This window comes from Ambystoma mexicanum, chromosome 6p (assembly GCF_040938575.1).
Source record: "Ambystoma mexicanum isolate Mex_15411 chromosome 6p, UKY_AmexF1_1, whole genome shotgun sequence".
NCBI lineage: Eukaryota > Metazoa > Chordata > Amphibia > Caudata > Ambystomatidae > Ambystoma > Ambystoma mexicanum.
This window is the reverse complement of record NC_090935.1, coordinates 1,543,365,147-1,543,388,740: the sequence shown is the minus strand read 5'-3', so window position 1 is coordinate 1,543,388,740 and position 23,594 is coordinate 1,543,365,147. Positions and strand designations below refer to the sequence as shown.

The window sequence follows — 23,594 nt, the reverse complement described above, 5'->3', positions numbered from 1 at the left end:
CAAACCCCCTGGTGCTATTAGCGCTGGATCACGGGTTTGGCGGAACGGGTATTGCCCATTCCCCATTGGGCCCATTCAGGAATTCCTCATTCCCCATTGGGCCCAATGGGGAAAATTCGCGGATTTCCCTCTGGCGGTAAACGCGTTGAAAATCTGCAAATTTGCTGCAGATTTCCCCCCAGTTTAGAGCTGGGGGGAAATCCACCAAAGCCATGATCTGGCAGACCCTTAAATGCGGCGGTAATAGCGCTACTGCCGCATTTAAGGGTTACCGCCAAACTCGTGATGAGGCCCTAAGTGTCTTCCCTGTTCACCTTAATAGGGTAGCCTCCCAAACTCCTCCCCCAGGCTTGATTTTTGAAAATCCATCTTCGTAGATTTGATGACTCCTCTCTAGATTCCTTATCTGCCCGCCCTCTTCCCACCAGAATGCACCTAGCTCTCCTCCTGCTGGGATGTATCCAGGGAACAGTTGTGCTTGGGGATAGTTATATACCAAACACATCACTGTCTCCTGAGAGTCCTGGCATCATAGATGCCTTGGGTTTCCAAAGCCAAGCAGCCCTTGTCCTGCAATCAGCCTCTTGACTTCCAAACCACCAAGTGGAGCTTGTGCCGATGGATCAGGGTCAGATTGGGAGATGTCAGGGGAGACACAACTAATGGAGCTACCAAGTTTTCCTTACTGCTAGTAGCTGAAGGAGCAAGAACCAACAATGACGATACCAAAAGAGTACTCCATAAATAGCCTCCACCTTGTCTGTCCAGATTTTCAAAAAACCCTTGGTCAGTAATGGAAAAGGGGGGAAAGAAAATGGACAATCTTGGGGCCATGCAAAGGACAATGCATCCTGTCTTCAAACCTTTGGTGACCTTACTGCTGAACAAAATATTGGAAGAAGATCATTTGAATTGTGGTCAGAAGAGTTCTGTTATCTGCTGAAAAATGTGCAGGCTTAAAGTGTATTAACACCCAGCAAGAGGGGCGTGGCAGCCTCCCAGCCAATGAGGAGGCTCAGAACGAGGTATTTCCCACAGAGTAAAGACCTCGTTCCGAGCCTCCTCAGGGCGGTAGGCCACCAACTTCCATTGCCGGGAATCAGGTAAGTGTGCCACGCCTGCGTCCCCTGCCCCTTCGCCCCACCCATCTTTTCTCCACTTACCTTGTGTGAGAGAACTAGCCTCAACGACCGGTGGGGGGTGTCTGTACTCCCACTCCCTATATGGTGGAGGAGAGGCACAGGAGACCCCAGCCAAGATTCTCTATTCGGTAGCAATGGTCGAGCAATCAAGGCCTAGCTTCTCAGGAGGTGATGCAGGCTGGTTCTTAAGTACAGTGTATCCCCAAGCCCCCACAAAGGAATATCCACACTCTGTATTGGTTAGAACACAGTCTTTATATAATCAATAGTTAAGGTTATGTACATTCATCATGATAACTCACTTTGTACCCCGGCAAAATCTACAATGACAAATATTTACAATCCTAAAGTGGTACCACCCTAGATCTCATTGAAGTGCATGAACAATACTGTACAATGTCACACAGACCAATAGAGTGAAACCAGCAATAGAGAGAGGAGAGAAAATAAGATGGTTGAGCAATAGGCAGAATACTGACCCCTACCACTAGGCACAGTTCTGTGTGGAGATCCCCCCACCTGGGCAACCTGTAAAGAAAGATATAGCACAAGCCCAGTCCATATATTGCTCTGCAAGTCTTATTTTCTCCTATAATGATTTTACCCCCCCAATGTACCTGGTGGAGTCGAGTTCCTCGAAAAGGCGTCGACAAACGTCGAGGGACTCGCTGTTCGGCGACGGGGAATCGACGGCCCTTCTTGAATGCCTTCCCTTTCAAGCGGGAGGCACGGGGCGTCGAACGTCCGTCGACAAACGAGGTAGAACGATGTCGAAGAGGCAGCAGCTTCGTCCGAGCGGTGCTCGTCGGCGTCGGGGCGTCGGCGTCCTGCAAGGCGGAGGTGTGCGGGGCACCTCGATGACAATAGTTCTGGACCGCAAAGATTGTAGAGACGGGAGCCCAGCAAGGGCGTCGAGTCGTCCGAGTCTTTGAGGTCGTCGGGTGGCGGGAAACCCACCGGCAGGTTTCTCCTCGGCACGTTGGTCGTCCTCGACTTTCTCCGGCAGGATAAGAGGTCGACGGTGCGGTCGAGAGAGTCCTTCGATTGAATGTTCTTAGGCAAAGGAGCGGACGGCTCCGGTCGTCGGCGGCACGACGTCAAGTGGTTCCCACGGCTAGGCAACACAACTTCGACGGGCCTCCAGCGGTTCCACAAACCTGCGAACCCTGGTCGACGGCAATGGACTTCGACGGCGTCGATGTCCGGGTGCTTCACTTCGATCTCCTCGGCGGTCCCGTCTCGGGTCGACAGCCTTTCGAGGATCTGTCTTCCAGGGCGCTTCGGCGAAGATGGAGCGGTGCTCGATGGTCCCTCGGACCACGGGAAGAGGGCGCCTTACCAGGTCCTCTCTCGGGTCAGCCCTCGACGAATTCGTCAGCCTTCGGATCAGTCGAAGCAAATGCCACAGCAAGTCTTCTTCTTCCAGCTGGACGTCGAGGATCAGCAGTTCCAGTTACTCGTAGAGTGGAGACTCAGCTCCCTGGCTGCTTTAGGAGCACAATGGTCGCTTCTCAACCAAAGGTCCCTTCTGAACACTTTTCCAGTGGTGAGAGGTCCCCAGATATACTATCCTCTCTCTCATCTACGCTGCTGGCACACACTCAGCAGCCAATCATACTGCAGGGCATTCATGCAGTCAGTCAGCCAATCAGGCACACAGTGCATTCAGGCCACACTCCTCCCTTCCAGACACTCACAACAAGGAATGTGGATTGGGACAAGTACCCAGCCATTCAACACTACACACTGCATTCAGGCCAGTTTCGGGCAGGGCTGTCTCAGTCTTTGTCTCTCATGCCAGAAACCAGACAACCACAACAAGAAGTGTATATTGGTCACACACTCCATTCACCCAGGTCCCACCCACAGGAGGTACCCACAACATACAGTCACTGGGAAGGCTCCAGTCAGTCTAGCTGGGCCTTCACAGCAATACCATACATGGAACTTCCACCCAACAGCCAGTCAGGGGGAAGGGACAGAGACAGGGCTTCCCAGGACTTTGGGAAAAACAAGATAACAGGCCATAGAAAGCAAGAGGCCACAGGGGCCATCTTGTTTCCTATCAGGAATCAACAGATCCCATTGGCAGGGCCAGGGTGTCCCAAAATGGAGGACACCCAGAGCACCTGTCAATTTCAGCATGGAGCTGCCACCAGCCCATACCCTGCTCTGGGGTCACCCACAGGTGCCCAAAAACATACACTAGGGGCACAGGGTTGTACCCCCACCCTTGGGTGCCATAAGGGTATCCCATGGGTCTGTTCACCAAACCAAAAGAGAGAGCTGCACTGCCAGGAGTCCCACATGGACTCGCTGTTCAGCGACGGGGAATCGACGGCCCTTCTTGAATGCCTTCCCTTGCAAGCGGGAGGCACGGGGCGTCGAACGTCCGTCGACAAACGAGGTAGAACGATGTCGAAGAGGCGGCAGCTTCGTCCGAGCGGTGCTCGTCGGCGTCGGGGCGTCGGCGTCCTGCAAGGCGGAGGTGTGCGGGGCACCTCGATGACAATAGTTCTGGACCGCAAAGATTGTAGAGACGGGAGCCCAGCAAGGGCGTCGAGTCGTCCGAGTCTTTGAGGTCGTCGGGTGGCGGGAAACCCACGGCAGGTTTCTCCTCGGTACGTTGGTCGTCCTCGACTTTCTCCGGCAGGATAAGAGGTCGACGGTGCGGTCGAGAGAGTCCTTCGATTGAATGTTCTTAGGCAAAGGAGCGGACGGCTCTGGTCGTCGGCGGCACGGCGTCAAGTGGTTCCCACGGCTGGGCAACACAACTTCGACGGGCCTCCAGCGGTTCCACAAACCTGCGAACCCTGGTCGACGGCAATGGACTTCGACGGCGTCGATGTCCGGGTGCTTCACTTCGATCTCCTCGGCGGTCCCGTCTCGGGTCGACAGCTTTTCGAGGATCTGTCTTCCAGGGCGCTTCGGCGAAGATGGAGCGGTGCTCGATGGTCCCTCGGACCACGGGAAGAGGGCGCCTTACCAGGTCCTCTCTCGGGTCAGCCCTCGACGAATTCGTCAGCCTTCGGATCGGTCGAAGCAAATGCCACAGCAAGTCTTCTTCTTCCAGCTGGACGTCGAGGATCAGCAGTTCCAGTTACTAGTAGAGTGGAGACTCAGCTCCCTGGCTGCTTTAGGAGCACAATGGTCGCTTCTCAACCAAAGGTCCCTTCTGAACACTTTTCCAGTGTTGAGAGGTCCCCAGATATACTATCCTCTCTCTCATCCACGCTGCTGGCACACACTCAGCAGCCAATCATACTGCAGGGCATTCATGCAGTCAGTCAGCCAATCAGGCACACAGTGCATTCAGGCCACACTCCTCCCTTCCAGACACTCACAACAAGGAATGTGGATTGGGACAAGTACCCAGCCATTCAACACTACACACTGCATTCAGGCCAGTTTCGGGCAGGGCTGTCTCAGTCTTTGTCTCTCATGCCAGAAACCAGACAACCACAACAAGAAGTGTATATTGGTCACACACTCCATTCACCCAGGTCCCACCCACAGGAGGTACCCACAACATACAGTCACTGGGAAGGCTCCAGTCAGTCTAGCTGGGCCTTCACAACAATACCATACATGGAACTTCCACCCAACAGCCAGTCAGGGGGGAGGGACAGAGACAGGGCTTCCCAGGACTTTGGGAAAAACAAGATAACAGGCCATAGAAAGCAAGAGGCCACAGGGGCCATCTTGTTTCCTATCAGGAATCAACAGATCCCAATGGCAGGGCCAGGGTGTCCCAAAATGGAGGACACCCAGAGCACCTGTCAATTTCAGCATGGAGCTGCCACCAGCCCATACCCTGCTCTGGGGTCACCCACAGGTGCCCAAAAACATACACTAGGGGCACAGGGTTGTACCCCCCACCCTTGGGTGCCATAAGGGTATCCCATGGGTCTGTTCACCAAACCAAAAGAGAGAGCTGCACTGCCAGGAGTCCCACATGGACTCTGGGGCAGAAAACATAACAGAACACACGGTAAAAACAGAAAAAGGACAAGGATTCAGAGGCCCTGTCCCTCAGATGCATTTCCAGCATCACACCTTGCACTGCCTGTCCCTTGCAGGCACCAGGAACACTAGTTTTCCTTTTCCCTGATCCATGGTGGCCATCCTGATTTGTAGTTTTTTTCTCGAGTTGAGAAACGGAAAACGCGAGGGAGCACAAAACAAGCGATCTTACTCAGCCTGTTTCATTCAGATTGTGCAAGGGCAGGGCGGAGAGGGAAGGACAAATTCCAGGGGAGGGAAGGGGAAGTGCAATCAGGGCAGCATTGCTCTAAATAAGTGCAACCGGAGCAGCAGGCTTAGGATAAGTGCAAGGAGGCAGGGGACTGTAGGGTTACAGATACAGCCCCTAAGTATGCAGTAGGCCCGAAGGCAGTGCAGAGGCTACTGGTTGTAGAGGAGCCTGGTGCCCATGGAGGTTCTGACGGTAGCCAGGCAACCAGTCAGTGCAGCAGACAGGTAGGCTAGCAGGAGAGAGAGAAAGAAAATGCAGAAGCGAAAAGGAAGGTCATGAGCTGCTTCCGGAACCTCTGGTGGTCCTGCTCAAGTTTAGGAGGCGCAGGGAGGTTATTCCAGAGGGAGGCACCTGCAGAGGAGAGAGATCTACTGCCCACTCTCTGTCTAGAGAAGAGTCTGACCCTCAGAGAGTTGAAGGTGGCTGAGCGAAGGGCTTGCGACAGAAGGTGTTTAGAAAGAGAGTTCGATATAGTGTAAGCCCCAGTCCCAGAAAGCCTTGTGGACGATGCAGCAGGTCTTGAACTGGATTCTTGCAGCCACCGGGAGCCAGTAGAGAGATTTCAGGGCTGGAGGGACACGATACGTGGGCTTCAGGCCTAGGACAAGTTTTGCAGTCCTGTTCTGGATAAGTTGTAGAGGGCAGAGAGTAAAGGAAGGCAGAGTTAGAAATAGGCTATTGCAGTAGTCCAGCCTAGAGAGAACGAGGGCTCTGGAGACAGTGAGCTTCTGGGGGAAAATGAGAAAAGGAAGAATACCTCTGAGGAGGTGCAGCTGGTACTGGGCCTTCTTAGCGAGGTCCGTGATGTGAGGAGAGAACTAGAGAGTGGAGTCGAAGATGACACCAAGGTTTTCTGCCTAACAGGAAGGCACAGGGAGAGGGCCCAAGGAGGGTGGCCAAAGTGAAAGAGGGAAAGCGGGAGCAAGGGCCCCGATGAGAAGGATCTCAGTCTTACTGGCGTTAAGGCAGAGATGCTTGGAGGTGCAGCACTCCTGAATCGCAGATAAAGTCGGAAATGAGCGAGAGAGGAGAGGAGGCTAAGGGTAACCCTAAGGAGAGCTGAGTGTCATCAGCATAACACTGAAAGTTAGAGGAAAAGGAGGAGATAAGGTGGGCCAAAGGGGCCAAGTAGATGTTGGAAAGGCAGGGTGAGAAGTTAGAGCCCTGGGGAACACCACATGTAGAGAGAGGTAGTGGAGAGAAAGGACCCAAGTTGGACCTGGGAGGGTAGGTCAAGGAGAAAGGAGACTTGGTCCATGATGGCCAGGTTCTCACAGAGGCGATTTATCAGAAAGGCATGATTGACTGTGTCGAAAGCAGAGGAAAGATCAAGGAGGATGAAGACAGAAGGAAGGCTAGAGTCAAGATTGGTGAGCAAATCTTCACAGGTGTTTGAGAGCAGTTTCCATGCCTCTCACTGCTCTGAACCAGACTGATGGTCAAGGAGACAACCAACAGATTCAGTCTGGAGAGTAAGCTGGGAGATGGCCAGCTTTACCAGGAGCTTGCCCAGGAAAGGAGTGATAGTTATAGGGCGGTAGTTTGCTGGACAGGAAGGATCGGCAGACGGCTTCTTCAGGAGCGGGTTCACACGGGAGTGTTTAAGGTGGCAGGGCAAGTTCCAGTGGCAAAAGAGTGATTGCAGAAATCAGCCAAGGCTGGAGCGAGGGTGTCGATGTGGTCCTCGGTGGTTCTAGAGGCCCAGGGGAGAACCTGCTTGGACAGCACTTTCATAGATCGGACTTGTCTAGAAACATCGTCAGGAATGAAAGCAGAGAAAGAGGAGAAAGGAGGAGGAGAGAGAGAGGGAGAAGTAGACAGAGGGTGCCAGGAGAGCTAGAGGGATAGGAAGAGGAGAGAGGGGACAGGATGTCCTGAATTTTAGTGGTGAAGCGAGAAGCCAGAGCTGTGCAGAGTGCCTGCGAGGGATCAAGAGAGGTATAGACTTCAGTAGAATTGGCCAGCTCCTTGCAGATTTTGAAGAGTTCGGACATGTTGCTAGAGGCTACAGAGACACAGGCTTGGATGTGGGCTCTCTTCTTGGACAGAGCAGTGAGTCTGTATTGCCTTTGGAGCAACCAGAAAATGACTGCATACCTCAAGCCAAAGATGCAACATGAAGGGCTTAATGCACTGCCCTAAATCACTGTTTTTAATGCTTTCACCCCCCTCTCCCTTTTCCTGTGGCACTTGCTCTGCACCAATTTCTGGAGTTTAGTTTTGTCCTTATCCTTTCCCACCTTCCCTCCCTCTTAATCCTTTCCTATTCCCTGCTCCACTGTTTCCTATGCACTCTGAAGTGTCTCATATACCTGTTGCACATTTTAAAACACCAAATAAATAAGCAAAGAAAGCTCAATGAATGACTTCCAGCATTTGCCAATTGGAGGCTTTTGAGGGTTCCTCCCACAACCACTTGCCCTGAGCTTATTATTTCTCTAGGAAACGCCCCCCCCCAGTTCCACCAGGTTAAAATCCATAGACAGAACTAATGGTTAAGGAGGATACAACCTCACCCGCTCTACTGAAATTGAGGTTTCTTAACCACCAATCCAGATTTTTGTGAAAGCCGGGAGGGATAATGATTAAAGACTCATATTGCAGAGAGTTTGGAGACCAATGCTGATGGTATACCTATGGCTTCAATAGGAGACAGACCTAAGGGACCATCTGAGTTGAGGCCATCATATCAACCTGCCTTTGGAGAATCTCTCCTGCTGACACCTGAACATATTATTAGTGAGACCATAGGTAGGTCTGTAAACTCATGATCCAATCTCGGTCATGCATCCTTGCCTCTTCCATGCAAAAGGGAGATCTGATGTATTGAAGGGCTTAGGTGATATGTACCACAACTGAGAAGGAATCTATGAAATTGGAGGATTTAACAGACTTAGGCAACATCAGATTTTGTCTTAAACAGAGAAGAAGCAGACATAAGCAAATCATTGAGATATTTTAATTCCCTGCTCAGGTAAAGATCCAACCATCAGAGGCAATACATTCTTGGAGCGCAAGCTAACCTAAAAGGCAGTGTCATACATTGGAAATATTGATTTTCTCAAAACAAAATAAAGACATATGTGAGTATCCCTGTGAACCTGAAAATGCAGATATGCATTTTGCAAGTCCAGAGATGACAACCCATTTTGGGTCAAGGGAATGATGAATTGGTGAGTCACAATTTTTAATGCACGACCACCTGATTTTTCTACACAATGTGAAGAAGTGCAGAAGGAGCACAACAATATTTGGGCTGTGCCCAATGAGAAGAGATGTCCTTAGAATAAGATACACGTGGTCGTGGTGTATCCATGGTACTAAGTTTCACAAAGGAAAGGGCTGGCCCCAGTACTGCATGCAAGCAATTGTGGGACTGATAGTGAAGCTCTAGGAATATTGCTGTACGTCGAGAAACAGAGCGATTTACTTTAGCTGTATCCCTCATTTTAGCACTAAAGATCACAAACATTAAACCTGGATTACCTTAACCTAATCATGTTTTTTCATATTGTTATGTTCATTGTTTTAACATTCATCTGGTAACAGGCAGGGTCCCAAGGCTGCCATTTTATGATCTTGTTTTAGATTGTTGATGTGATATTTTTGGGGGAGGGGTGATAGTTCCTTTTCCCTTTCGTTATCAGGGTGGTCTCTCTTAGCTGGACTATGCTTTGTGTGCTTAATTGAAGAGTTAAAAAGAGAATGCCAAAAGAATATAACATGTTGAGGGCTTTCAAATGTGTTACACAGTTCTACTCCCTGGCAGCTTTTGGACCACAAAATGGCAAAAAGAAGCTAAACTCTTGCTCTAGTTCTGAGAGAGGAACTGGGAAATATTCTCCCTTCTGGAACAGTTGTTGTACACCCAGGTGAAGTGCTTCCTGTTGCAGGTGGAATGAGGGAGGAGCATATTCAATGTTCATGGATAACAGAGTAGGTCTTGCCAACCTTATCAAGTACCGAAATCTTAGGATCTGCAGGATCCATTGATTCTGAATTGACATAGCACATGGTCATGACTTTTGTTGTTCGGCCGACTGTAGCGGATCTGGGCTGTTGCTGTTTTCTATCAAGATAGAGGGCTCCTCAACTTTGTGCCATACCTGTAAAGGGACATCTACCCTGAGCACTTTGTGATGTTGCTGCTGGAATGGGCCGGCAAAAAGACTATTGCTTAGAAGACTAAATTGGGATCTTTCTGTCCTCTACAGGCTTTTCCATTAAGTTTGTACTTGGTGTCCAGCTCAGTGATAACCCTCAAATGACTCATGGATAAGGAGTGACTTCTTGAAAGATTCAATCTTACAGACTTTCAGCCATGTAAGAAGCCAGACTGCCTACATTGATCCCCCAACTGCAACAGAAACACAAATACCATCAAAGGTGAAGTCCTTAAGGAATCTGACAGGTTGCTTCTTTATTGCTAAAAGAGTGCTACATTCACCCTGACGCTGAAACGCATGAGAGGGATCATTTTAGGATGCTTTCATTTCTTAGGATGGTAATGAAGACAATGAAACAGCAGGTTATATAATTTGGGGGTATTCTTTGGTTCTCACAGGAACTTTAAGGAATAGTTTGACTGCAACCCAGCAGTCCTATAGGCCACTAAAAGAATAACACCAACCTCCATGCACAGATCAGTGTTTATTCCAAAAGCCTTTCAACAGCACATGGAATAGTTGAAGTTGAAAGTGCACAGGATTACAACGTTTAAGAGTCCTCATCCAGATATCCATCATTGTATTCAATGCCTAATCCTGTTTGTTGCTCCCCCAACATTTCTAAAAACCTGATCTTAGAGTCCAAAGGCCATTTCCGGCTACTTTGTGTATTCTTATGAGTAGGTGATTCACCCTTCCTTCAATTTATTTGGACAAAGGACTTTTTTTTAATGTATATTTATTGGCAAAAGTAAGTAGCAGTTCCACACAGTTGGCAATTAAATACAGGAAATGATGTATCTTACACGTCATTGTACAGTGATATAGGATACATAACGAACCATCCAACAGGTACAGGGTACGGTAGTCACATCATGGTCCAGTACTATTGTCCATACCGGGGGGGCGGTGGGAGGGTCCAGGGCCTCATCGGCTCGTTTGTAAAGATAGCTACAAAATGCAGACCACACATGTTTTGGGCGAGAGGTTGCCGGTAGTAACGCAATGTACTCTTCCTCACATGTTTACGTCCAAGTGAGTGCATTCAACCACATTTTAAAGGTGGGTGGTGAGGAACGTTTCCAAAAATGCAATACACATTTCTTGGCCACTATAGTGCTGATGTTCAAAAACTTGGACGCTTTCTTGGCATCGTCATTGTCCCACACCCCGAACAGCACACCCAGCGGGACCGGGTTTACTAAAGTATCCACCATTTCAGAAAGAGCCCCCAAGATCTCAGTCCAATATGTATGCAACCTAGGACATGACCAGAACATGTGTATATGATCAGCGCTTTCTAAATGGTATCTGGGGCAGGTGTGCGACTGGAGCCTAGCAAACTTGTTTAATTTGCGCGGGGTGTAATACACCCTATTCAATAGTTTATACTGCATACAATGAAATCTGAAGTTGAGGGAGACCCTGCGTGTGTGTGCACACATACTTTTCCATAGGCCATCCGTGATCACAAGGTCAAGCTCGCTTGACCACTCGTCTCGGGCTGGTTGGATCAGCGACTTTATCAGTAGCATTTTGTACATGGAGGAGACCAGCCCACGACTATTGCTAGAGTTGGCTATATATTGCAATTCGGGTGTTTCAGGGGGCTTGTTCGGGTAAGAAGACCACATAGCGAGAACCGCCACCCGCTGTCTGTAGTACTGCAGCATCTGCAGGGCAGATCCGGAGTGATCAGGTCACCACGTTTGTGGAGTTATGAATTTGCCCTCAGGGAATAGGTCAGACAAAGCCAGGTATCCCAATTCCTGCCATCGTCGTGTTAATAGTTTATCATGTGTGGGTTAAAGTCCCGGGAACTCCCAAATGGGGAGCCATCTGTAATATGGGCGCGGGTCTGATGACATATCAATAAGACGGTGACATGCCCGTAAAGTGGCTGCGATGGGATCGGCAGCCGCCTCAGTTTCGTAAGTACAATGAAGGGCCAAGGTCATGATATGTATCCCAGCTGTTGCCAGTTTTTCAAGTTTAACATGAGGAGGGGCCGTTGGGTGTTTGTACCAGTAGGTAGCATACTGGGCCTGGGCCTGGGCCGTGCACCAGTACAGGTTTAGATCTGGGGCAACAAGGCCCCCCATTTCGTAGGGTAATGTCATGTGTTCCCATTTTTTCCGGACCACGCCTGAGTGCAACAGGAATTGTGCACTCTTTTTGTGTAAATCATCGAATTATTTTTTCCCAGGCCAAATCGGAACATTGGCGAAGATATACAGGAGCTTAGGGACCAATATAATTTTAATCAGAGACAACTTCCCAGCCAACGAGACAAGTAGAGATCGCCATCCCAGCAATTTGGACTCAAACTGTAGTGCAGTTAAAGCGTAATTATCGGTAAGTAGGGATGACCTGGACAGCGACACTTGTACTCCCAGATATTTGATGCCTTCAGGGGACCAGCGGAGGGACTTTGCGTCAGCAAGGGTAGATTTCCTTGATTTTCTGTCTCCTCCTTCTCAACTCCACTGCAGACTCGGTCTATGTGTCTCACTCTGTTGGTGTGCTCGGCTATGACGGCTGATGCAAAGTTTCGTTCCTCCCATTGTTAGTCAGGCCCCAGGTCCACCGTGGCTTTTCTGTGATCTTCACCACATCAGCCAATCTACAATATTCTGTCCTGACAGCAGTTTCCCCATTGAGCCGGGCCACCAGCGTCTTGCTCTGGCATTCCTTCCTTCTCAGGCTGCCACAGGCTCCGTGGTTCGACACTGCTCTGTCCCACCAAGACGTTGCTACATCAGAGGGCTTCCCCTGAGTAAGTCTCCCTCTCTCCTCTCGATTGGTTCGTCCCTGTTACATCCAATTTCACATTCAAAGTGTTCTGTTTCCTTCAGTTGTCATATTGGATCCCGGATTACCTGAAACCAAACAAAAGGAAGTACATTACTTGTGGTGAAGGCAATCCCACATAGGCAGATAGTTTTGCTTGCATAGGGATTTCCTTGTGGTATTGAGATTCCTTGTCATTTAGAGGGGAGTCACTCCCAGGGAGGTCCCACTTGCCCAGACCCATAGGGAGGGTCTTGCAGAGTGGGTTCACATCCCTTACGTGGGAGAAGAGGCAAATACTCTTGATTCGTCACAACTCTCTTGAGACAAGGCAATCTCAGAACAGAGACAAGCTCTCAGTAACAATGGCCCTACATCAGTTCTAGCCTCCAGCAACACCTCCAACAACCTAGACAAACAAATGATGATTCACCAATCGGCCTCATGACTTGATCTCCACCATCAGCAATGAGGCAATTCCTCAATTGTTCTGCTCATGTGGGAGGTGTTTGCATTGGGTTATTGTATGTATAGGCACAGTGTTTGAATAATCATTGTATTTCTCCTCTACACTATGTCTTGGTGAAGAGGAGTAGACAACTGTAGCCAGCTTATTTTATTATGAGAAGTCACTATTTCAAAACTCCAAAGATGCCTGGTGGTAAAAGAGTGAGAGAGTATTTTGACTCCCCTTATTTCCACCTGATAGAAAAACAAGGAATACCCTCAAACCCATCATAGAACAGAGGTCACTAGATACATGGATGAAAAGAGAGCAAGAGAGTGGAGGAAGGCTTTTTGCTCACAACCTGTCTTCCATTATGGAACAAGGTTGGTTGCACAGCCACAAATCTGAAAGCAGACTTGCTCACTTGAAGTATTTTGAGTTTTGATGTGGTCAGCTTCCACTGCGATTAAAGGCACTGCCACTTGACATAGGCAAGGCCCCAGTGTGGTCTTCTGAAAGAACAGCTGTGAATTTGTGCACCTCAGGAGATCAATGACTCTATCATCAGACAATACATCAGGCTCATTCAATGGGAAAACTGAAATGTGCTTTTTACACGAGAATACGACCTACCTAGTGAGAGTCAACCAACGGGGGGCACTAACCGAACCAATCCCGACTCAGGCTGGAGTAAAACAGGGCTGTAATTTAGCCACAACATTGTTTAATCTGTAACTGTCCGATATGGATACCTTATGGCCTCAGAAGAAAACATTTCCGGTTTGGCTTGGCAAGCTAAATATCCACTGGCTAGCTTTCGCCGACGATATTCCTATTTGATAAGACCCACTTCGGACTGCAGACTAAGTTAGAGATTTTTGCTCACTATGCACAACAACTTAACCTGCATTCGAACGTCACCAAATTGAGTATACTCACCTTCAATAACCGAAAAAAGAAAATCGTTGCATTTAAGTGGTCCATAGATGGACTATATATTGAACGTGCACTATCTGTAAAGTACCTAGGATACAATGTATGCGACTTGTCATCAGCCACTATGTGGCAAAACTTGCTCATAGAGAAAGTGAAGCCATTGCTATCTCAAATGAAAATAATATATAGCAGATATTGCAAATATTCCATGACCCCTCTCTTCGATTACTATACTCTGAAAGTAGAGGCAGTCATCTTATACGGACTGGACATGTGTCTTGTAAATCTTGAATCTGTCCTAAACCAGACACAGGGGAGGATTTGGAAACAAGCCCTCAGGCTAGCTAACTCGCTACCAAACGCAATATTGTGCCACGAGTTGGGGATTATATAATTGTTGGCAAGATATAAATGGAGATTATTTAACAATTTTGCCAAAATGCTATCTCCCCCAAGCAATTCCTTGTATGAGGATATCACTAATATGATAGAAGAGGGAAATACACTATCAATAATGGTATACCACGATAAAATGAACGCACTGCTAAAAAGTATCGGCTCAAATGCCGATGACCTTTGGGAGAGACCTATGTATGTAAAAGGAAAGTTATTTAAACATGATTGGCGTCAGACCATAGAGTCTCTCGGGAAATATGAACAATATAAGGAAATAGCACGCTTCACTACCAAAAGAGTTCCACGTAAAGTCTATCTTATCCACTTTCCTTGCAACAGGGCCAGTGATCTGTATTTATGTTTTAAATTGAATCAGTTTCATACCAATGAAAAAATCCACCATTGGTCGAATCCTACATATGATGGCCCTAAGGGAGCTTGTCTATTTTGCGGCGATGGTACCCAAAATGAAACCCTTAAGCATTTGAATTTGTACTGTGTCTACTTCAATATGCACAGAAATGAAATCTTTGGCATAGAAAATATTGGTCCTACAGCCTTTGTAAGGGATTGGCTGTGGACCAGGTGCATGTGGGGGACGAGCACAACCCTGGTGCTAGCATTGACTCGTTTACTAGACATGATTAACAAAGAGATTCTGGGTGAAACAAACCCAGAATAGCAAAGGAAAACCGGTTGGTCCATGGCTGCATTGCTCACCCTAACTCCTATAATTAGCTAAGCATAATTAGCTTAAACATCGCAGAGGTGCAATATGAGCAATAGATACATCTTGCAAAATGTAGCTTTGAAGTATGAGTGGTATAATCTCTGACTGATAGAAGAAACAACTTGACCTAATGCCAATCTGTATAAAGGCATCTAGTCCTCTCTCCAAGATATACTAATGATTGCAGAAATATGAACCTGTCATATTTGGACATCCGATAAATATACTGTAATGTACTAGATGACATGATGTGATAACCTTTTATCCTATAGCATGGAACCTGGTGGGCTAACGCCATTTCCAAGGATAGATACAATGTATTGTTAAAAGCTACGCCCGAGGACGGATGGGATGCATTGCGTATTCCTCTTGTCATGCATAATGTAACATGGCACAGTCATAAATGGAAAGGTATAACATATAGGGAAGATATTCCGAGCCAGATTAATTATATACCATCTGCAGTGCAATAGTTATGCGTGTGTACCTTGTACAGGTATCACATTGACAAATGTATTTGTCTACAAGCTTCTTAAAAAACTTTCATTATCTTAAGACATAGAGCCTCATTACAATTATGGCGGTAAGGCAACAACGGCGCCAGTATCGCTACCGGCACCGTTGCTACCGTACCACCAAACTAGGAGTTCTGCTCATGGGTGCCCTTGCAGCCACCAGGTCTGACCTGGTTGCCGTACCGGCACCCGCGAACAGAACATGATGGTAGCACCGGTACCGTTATTAACGGTACCGGTGCTACCACCCTCCCCATTCCCATTGAGCCCTATGCTTAATGGGAATGGGGATGTACCGGCCCCGTCACCTGCAAAAGGGCAATTACCGGGTCCGGCTGGGCCGGAATAGCTTGGTAATGGCCCATGCGTGGGTGCCGGACCCGAATGCGAGTTTGGAGATAGCCTTGCCAGTAAAACCAGCAAGGCTTCCTTCAACCTCGTAATGAGGCCCATAATCTCTTTTGCATGAATGCATAACTGGCCATTTGTATGACGTCACGTTATCTATGGAGGCGAGGTACTGCCTTGCACTCAAACATGAACTCCACTCCTACTTTTGCACATTGCACACAGCGTTATGAACATGGAAAGGCACTGTTCTCGAATGTATTTGCTCATGTCTATTAAATATTCTTGTTTTAGAAATATTAGCGATTGCACATTTGCATATACAGCTATTTGCACAGATTTGTATGTAATGATATGGAGTGTCACTTGTAGAGCTATGGGGCTGCGATGAAGTTAGCCATGAACCCATTCTTAATTTAGCAATCTTGTAATTTTAATTCTTTTAGAACTCCAATAATTTTCATTATGAATATCAAATTATGTGAAATTATGATGAAATGTTATTGTCCTAAATTGTTATATGATTGAAGATTTTTTTGTAAACTAATGTATTGATATGAACGTTGTAAACGTTTGTAAATCAAGCTAAAAACAACAATAAAAAAAAGAAATGTGCTTGGCCTGAGTTTATTGCTATTTTTTTTTTAATGGGTGAGCCTCGCAAGGTTTTCTTTCCATAATTATACACATTGGCTACCAAAGAGCATATTTCCATTTCCATCCAACATTAGGTGTGTGTTTATAGTAGTGCAGGCTCCTGTTATCAGGGGCGGCTCTTCTATAATGGGTGAGGGGTGTCGACCCACTGGATCTTGGCCCCCTCTCACCCATTATGGAGGAGCCAAACCATTTAAATATGACCACTCCCTCAGCTGTTTTTTTCAGCAGAAGGAGCACTCTTAACTGTCAAAGGGAAACACTTTTTCCCTTTGACAGTTATAGTTCCCTAGCTCTGCAAGCTCAATGGACACTCTGAAGGGCCTAGTAGGACCGTTGTTTGTTTCTTTTTATTCAGTGTCAATTGTTCAATGTATATTTGCTCCCTTCTTTTTTGCCTTGTGGTGCTTGTTAAGACGGATTTCTGAACTCTGTCCTTGAGGGGCAGAGGTTCAGAAGGCCAGCCTAGTTTCTTGGAACAGGGTAACCTCTGGACAAGCCAGACCAATCAGTGTAGCGATCGCGGCGGTCAAGACTAGGTCTCAAGAGGGGTGAGGGTGACTGAAAGCCCGCAATGAGCACACAAAGCAAGGACACTTACAAATTACTCTAAGCAGGTGTTATATCAAAAATATATACACATTTATTACAAGGCCTTTGTAACATTGACCGTAGCGAGAAATCACAATAAAACTCAAGTAAACCAACCCATACCAAACCAATACAATATATATACAAATACAAACGAGTCTAACGAGTTAGACGCACAAAATGTGTAGACCACCTAGATGGGGAGGAAAACAGGCAGTGCGAATAATTATTAGACCCAGTCCGCCTTCAGAGGCACCTAACTAAAAGGAAGTCCAAGCCCTACGAAGAGTGGAGCCTTGTGCTCAAAAGTACCTGCACACGCTGGTGCCAACGGGCAAAAAGGGGAGTCTCTTTGAGGGAATCAGGCAGTTTAGTTCGGTGAACAAATGAAGATGGACAGGGCTCCGCGACTCAAGCGCAGCCTCCACTGTGGGCAGAAGCAGAGCGCGATTACGGAAAGGCGTGCTGTTAGACACAGCAGGGAAAAGCTCTGGGCTCCTGCAGGAGGGCGACCAGTTCCTAGCGATGCTACTAACCGGTCCCCGATGCAAGCAGACCCAGGCTTCTCCGCGTCAGTTTCAGTGCTGGCAGGTTCAGATAGGAGCAGGGGACGTCTCGTCATTGTGTAGATTCCGCAGCAGCAGAAGATGAGTTGAGGACGTCCCTAACGCAGTGAACCTGCACAGTTTGTTACCACAGCAGGGCAACGGAGCGGCCGTGTGTATTTCAGCCAAATGTACCTACTCACTTCAGACCTTGGAATGCCAAGTGTACGAATCGTGTGAGAGTGACAAGGACTCGTAATACAACACAACCTGACGGCGGTTACAGAGCAAGACTCCTGGGTAGGCTGGTCAGTCTGCTGGATGGCCCAGAGACACTTCCGAAGGCTTACGTGCAGGAGATGGTGAAGATGCCGAGAAAAGTTGTCCCCACTATTCCAAGGGTCGAAGTACCAGTACAGGCCTTCTCGTTCGATCAAAGGTAGAAAGGGTTTCACAAAGCGACAGCAGTGCAGAGGAGCAGTCCTTCAGCGGGTCACCAGCGATTCCTCGGTTCAGCCTCGTGGTTGCAGGATACTTGGCTCCTGTATTCCTTTGTTCGTGAGAACTCAGGAGATCGACATTGTAGTGGCGTTTCCAGCCCCCTCTTATCCACGGTTCCCTTCGCGCCAAAACGGAGGGGACCCAATGGGAGATCCGCTCATAAAACACTCACACCATCTGTGGACCTTATCACGGACCACGGGGGTCCCAGGTATTCACATCATCCTAGACTCTCTGGCGCCCAGGATGTGTATTGGGACCAGACATCCCAGCCCCCATCCTGGAGGCACACACCAGGCCTGTACAAGCCCGCGAAAGCATCTGTGTTTCGTGGGAAAGTACATGCCCAAATAAGGAAGGCTTTGGGTCGGCTCGACCTGGGTGAGGTGAAGGGGGAAAGACGGTCAGCGGACTGGACAAAGAGCCTTGTGTTCTGGCCATTTTGGGAGCCAGCCCACCATTTTGGGCTAAGCGCGAAAAATGCGCTTAAAACGCCAAAAGGAGCTCGAAAACACAAGAAACGATTGCTGCCACCAATCCCGTCCGTGATTCACTTGCACCATTAATTTACAATCCAAAGAGAGTATCTAGGGCCTGTAGAAGACTAGAGACTTAAGAGAGCAGTAACTTAGCTTACAGTGCCCTCTTGTGCCATGTTGCGCGAAAGCTGCAACATGATAAAGAAACTACGGAAAACAACGTTTCCCGGTACTGACTGTCTTAAGAGCATGTCAGTTTCCCCGTAAGAATGGAGCGAAAGCCCAGAGGAGTGCGGCAGAAGGCTGCACTTCTCTGGCAAAGTCTAGATCATGATGAAAACAGCAAAAAGTTTAGGGGTTGCCACATGGAAGGAAAATTACCCACAATTAAGAAATCTTTCCTAACAGTGCTTTGATACACTGTCTTGCTGTATAAGCGCCTTATAAATATCCAATAAATAAATACATAAATAAAATGAGCCCTGCAAGGCTGGGGCGTTTTGCTTCCTCAGCTTTGCATGGCTGATTGGAAATGCTGGCTGGGAACTGCATGTCTACATGTGCAAGTGGGCGCTACTGCGCCTCCTCACACATACATTCAGACAGAGCAGGTTGGAGTGGGGCGTCTCCTCACCCATGCTCAGGCCCCTGCACGCATTTGCAGGAACCAGGAAGCTTTCTGATTCCTATTCATACTAGTAGGGGCCTGAGCGCTGGAGAGGAAAGACCCGCGACAGAAGGTACATTTGTTCATGTTTTTTAAATTTAGATTATGTGTATTTATTTGATTGATTTATTGGATATTTATAAGGCGGTTATACAAGTTAGTGTTTCAAAGCACCAAAGATAAGTATTGATGCGAGCATGCTTGTGTTGTTAGATGAATGAATGGATGATTATAGATGCTGCTGTGAATGAGAGCATGGATGCATGTATCCTAGTGTTATGAGTGAGTGCATGATGGGTGCGTGTGTGTGTGTGTGTGTGTGTGTGTGAGAACCATCTATCATAGATGTGCAGTCAAAAATACCATCCCTGCCTCCTAGACCTCCAGTGCCTGGCATTCACCCATAACCACGTTGATCGTGTGTGAGGAGCTTGGGACCCAGGGCAAAGGAGCATCATTTTCTTTAATGGGCATCTATGATATATGTCCAGTAAAAGGAAATGTCTGAGTCCAGCTCTCCGCAGCCCTAAGCATACACACATTCATCATGTGCGTGTGAGGCACTGGGGCCCAGGGGGCAGGCATAGCATTATTTACTGGTTATGCCCCGCAAAGAATGCCAGCCCAGTCTGCTGGAATTCCGAGCAGCTCAAATGCAATGTCAAGCCTGACCCCTATACCCCCCAGTGCCTTGCATGTACACACAATTGATTATCTGTGCATGTGAGCCACTGGAGGGCAACGAGGGAAGGAATGGCATTTATAAATGGCTTCTGATAGATGCCCAGTAAAAAATACCATGACTGGGCCCCCTAGCAACTCGCACACACATAATGAATGTGTGCCTTTGATGCACTCGGGCGGACATGGCAATTTTTCCTTGGCATCTATGCCCAATAAATAATGCCATGACTGTACCTGGGACCCCAGCTCCTGACACACATCTGCCCCCTGGGCCCCCCAGCTCCTCGCAATCACACATAATCACATTCATCATTTATGTGATTATGTCTGAGTGCAAGGCACTGGTGCACCATGGAGCAGGCATGGCATGGTATACTGGGCATGGTTGATAAAGCAAGCATGATTAGTGTTATTATGTAGCTAGACTCGCGATTTAATGTAGCCAGTCTAGCCATTTCTTATTGTGGCATGACATTTTGTATTGGGCATCTTTGGTAAAGCAACCATGATAATTGTTATTACGGAGCAATACTGGCATTTTTTATGCAACCAGTCTTGCCATTTCTTACAGAGGCATGACGTTTTGTATTGGGCATCTTTAATAAAGCAAGCAGGATTAGTGGTATTATTTTTACTGTGGCTTGACATTTTGTATTAGGCATCTTTGGTAAATCAAGCATAAGTGTCATTTTGAAACTAGACTGGCATTTCAATGCAGCCAGTCTAGTCATTTCTTATTGTGATATGACATTTTGTATTGGGCATCTTTGGTAAAGCAAGCATGATAACTGTTATTATATTGGCAGAACAAACATGTACATGTTTTCTTATAGTATAATTACTGGCAATACGCGCAAAGCAAACATGAGTATGTTCTTATATGTGAATACTAGGGTAGAATGGTGCCGTCAGCATAGAAATGTATGGGCACAGCCAGTGTGAAAATGTTTTATACTGACACATATCATGCAAAAAGGCATCATGGAAATTTGTTGGAGAAATGCTCCTGTGCACTGTTGGTGACTTGCATCTATTGGATTTTTTCATGAGTTACCTTACAAAACCAATTGCAAACTGATATTCTCTGGGACGAGAACCCCCCTTTATTGGTGCGGGCTCCCTCGCTACGCTTGGTAGCAGTGGCATATCTGAGACTTATATTTATGACACTCCTGTTAGAAAATTCACCGACCGCCATTGCCTGTGATTATTTGATGCATATTAATTGGAGGATGAATGTTAGTTTTTGCAGCGTATGTCATGGTGTGATTTTCAGCAAAAACATGCAATTTGTTCAATCGTAATGATCATATTTAGGGGGTCATTTAAACCCTGGTGTGCAAATGTAAGGCATCAAAGCAGGGAGAACAATGGCATTTGTTTACACCTTACACCAAGATTGTTTTCATGACATTTGAAACAGGAAGAGGGTCACAAAATGGATATATCATTTCTGCTTTGTCTTCCAGCTCCATCTTCAAATACCCCCTCCATCTTCAAATTTCCCCCTCCCCTACTTTTATGCCAGCATGAGATTTTTGCGCTGGCGTAATACTAATGAAATCCTACGGAATCTGCATGCTTTTATTACCAATATAATAATGGCTGAAAAGACACATATATCAAACCTTTACCTGACGTTTTTTGCCTTTTCTTTACAGCTATTTAACACAACTATTGATACTTCTGAAAAAAACGCCGTTTTAGACATTCGTCTGGCAACACTATTAAGACAAACTCTGCTGACAGCGTACACTAACATTTCGCGCGGCCTCTTTGAGAAACACAAATTAATCTACAGCTTTATGTTGTGCGTGGACATCATGCGACAGAAACAAGAGATCACTGAGCCAGAGTGGAACTTCTTTCTCCGTGGGGCTGCAGGAATGGATAAGGTGTGTATAACATTGACTCATGGTAAGTGAAGAAGCAAATGTTGTCACCTTGTTAGGCTTAGTGTCGTATATTTCTTTAGTCTGATTAACAAAACCGGATGACCGGTTGCCCACCGACTAACGCATGCAGATCTCGACTGCACTACACCATCAAAACCTTTTCTCGTAAACAATTGCAGGCAGAGCCTGCTCGAGACATGTGCAGTGGCACAGGGCTGCGCTCTCAGGGGGGAAAGGCAGGGGGGCGCAGGCACCAGTGCCTGCCTCGACTATAGTAGGTCACTTCATTTTAAAGAGAGGCTCTGCTGCATCCTTGGACGATATCTGCTTTTTCTGAACGAGGCCACAGCATCACATTCAAAGCCATTGTTATGCTCTTAAGACAAACACCCCCACCTAGCGGGCCATCAGACGCTGCAGGCCCCATAGGTACTGTTAATCACTTTCTTTGCTCTAGCCTAGCTTTTAAAGCAGCAGCGATTTACACGTCATGGCTCATTTAAGAGACCATTGTATTGGGCAAGGCGTTTCCATGTTCAGACATGCAAAGGGTCATTTTTATTGTAAAGGCACACACAAAGCACCAGTTAGCTGCCTACACTTACACTTTCCCCCAAACCACTTTTCTCATAGAGCAGATTTAAACTAACTACATTATTTTCAGATGTTCATATTTAACACACCAAAAATGTATTTTTCGTAGTATTTAATATTTTCACCACACCTTATATAAAGCCTGTATTTGTCAAACATTGAAACACAAACAGGTAAGTAACCATTTCTCACAATAGTCTAAGTCTTGAAAGTACGTTTTAAAAACTCAAAGGCCATGTTTTGCTTTCTGCGGAATTGCATTGTGGTATTTGTAGGCCCCCAAAAAGTGGAACATAATGCCACAATTGAAGAATTTTTGCCTAACATGTTTCTATAAGCGTTTGTATATTTGTGTGAATACCTTACTATGTATGATGTGTGTACTTTTTAAGTCATATTTATAAAAACAGAGTAATGTTCAAAGCCAAAAATGCGGGTAAGGGCAAACGATGAGCAGGCAAGTCATTTATATATGCCCCAAGGTTGCAATCCTGGAGATGTTATTTTCCCTCATTGTGGCCATGTGTTGGGCACACTTATTTCAGACAGTCGCTGCTACCCTGCTTGGGTACGTTTAAGCCCAGCAATCTTGCTCAAGTGTTCAGCTACAAGGATTTCACCCAGGTTGTCCAAGTGCAGATGCGTACCCACAAGACAACATAAAAGTCTCACCAAAACACTTGTCTCTTACTGGGATGTTGTTTACCTGGGAATATTTCACTAGAGGTTGTTGGGATTAAAAGGTGGACACCTTTTACACTTTGCCAGCGTAGGTAATGGAAAATCTCAACTCTCAGGTCATTTTCTGGTGTTAATGATTTTTAAATGCCAATGCTCTTTTGTCTGGTGCACTTTCTTCTAAGGAGAAAAGTCAATTGAATCAAAGGTGTGTATTTCTAAGATATGTACACTTTCTGTGCGTATGTATTCATAAGTGCCAGCTTTTGATATTTGCCTCGGGGCCAGAAGTTCCCTCACCTAGTGATGCGAGGGAGGCATATCCATCCCATACTCAAAACACCACATTTTACAGCACATTTTGTAGCAGCAATGGGGAAAAAGCCATATGATTTACAGGACGATATAAACATAACAACTCAGCAACAGTTCCCTAACCTGCTCAGTTGCTGTTGCAACATTCTGTTATGGGATTCCCTGATTCCCCTTTCAATTCCTGCACCCTGCCAAACAGTTGTGGCCTGCTCACTGCCTCCAATGAAGGCTCAGGGGAAAATATATTGACGATGCTCCCTTC

At 47.0% G+C, this 23,594-nt stretch overlaps 1 protein-coding gene across 1 annotated transcript in view; it reads left to right on the top strand.

The window, feature by feature from the left end:
• Window positions 1–23,594, top strand: part of DNAH6 (dynein axonemal heavy chain 6) — a 3,423,448-nt gene that overhangs the window by 3,022,336 nt on the left and 377,518 nt on the right. The window contains exon 61 of the mRNA XM_069626424.1: window positions 21,512–21,745. Coding sequence (XP_069482525.1) covers window positions 21,512–21,745 — 234 coding nt within the window. The remainder of the gene's footprint in view (window positions 1–21,511; window positions 21,746–23,594) is intronic.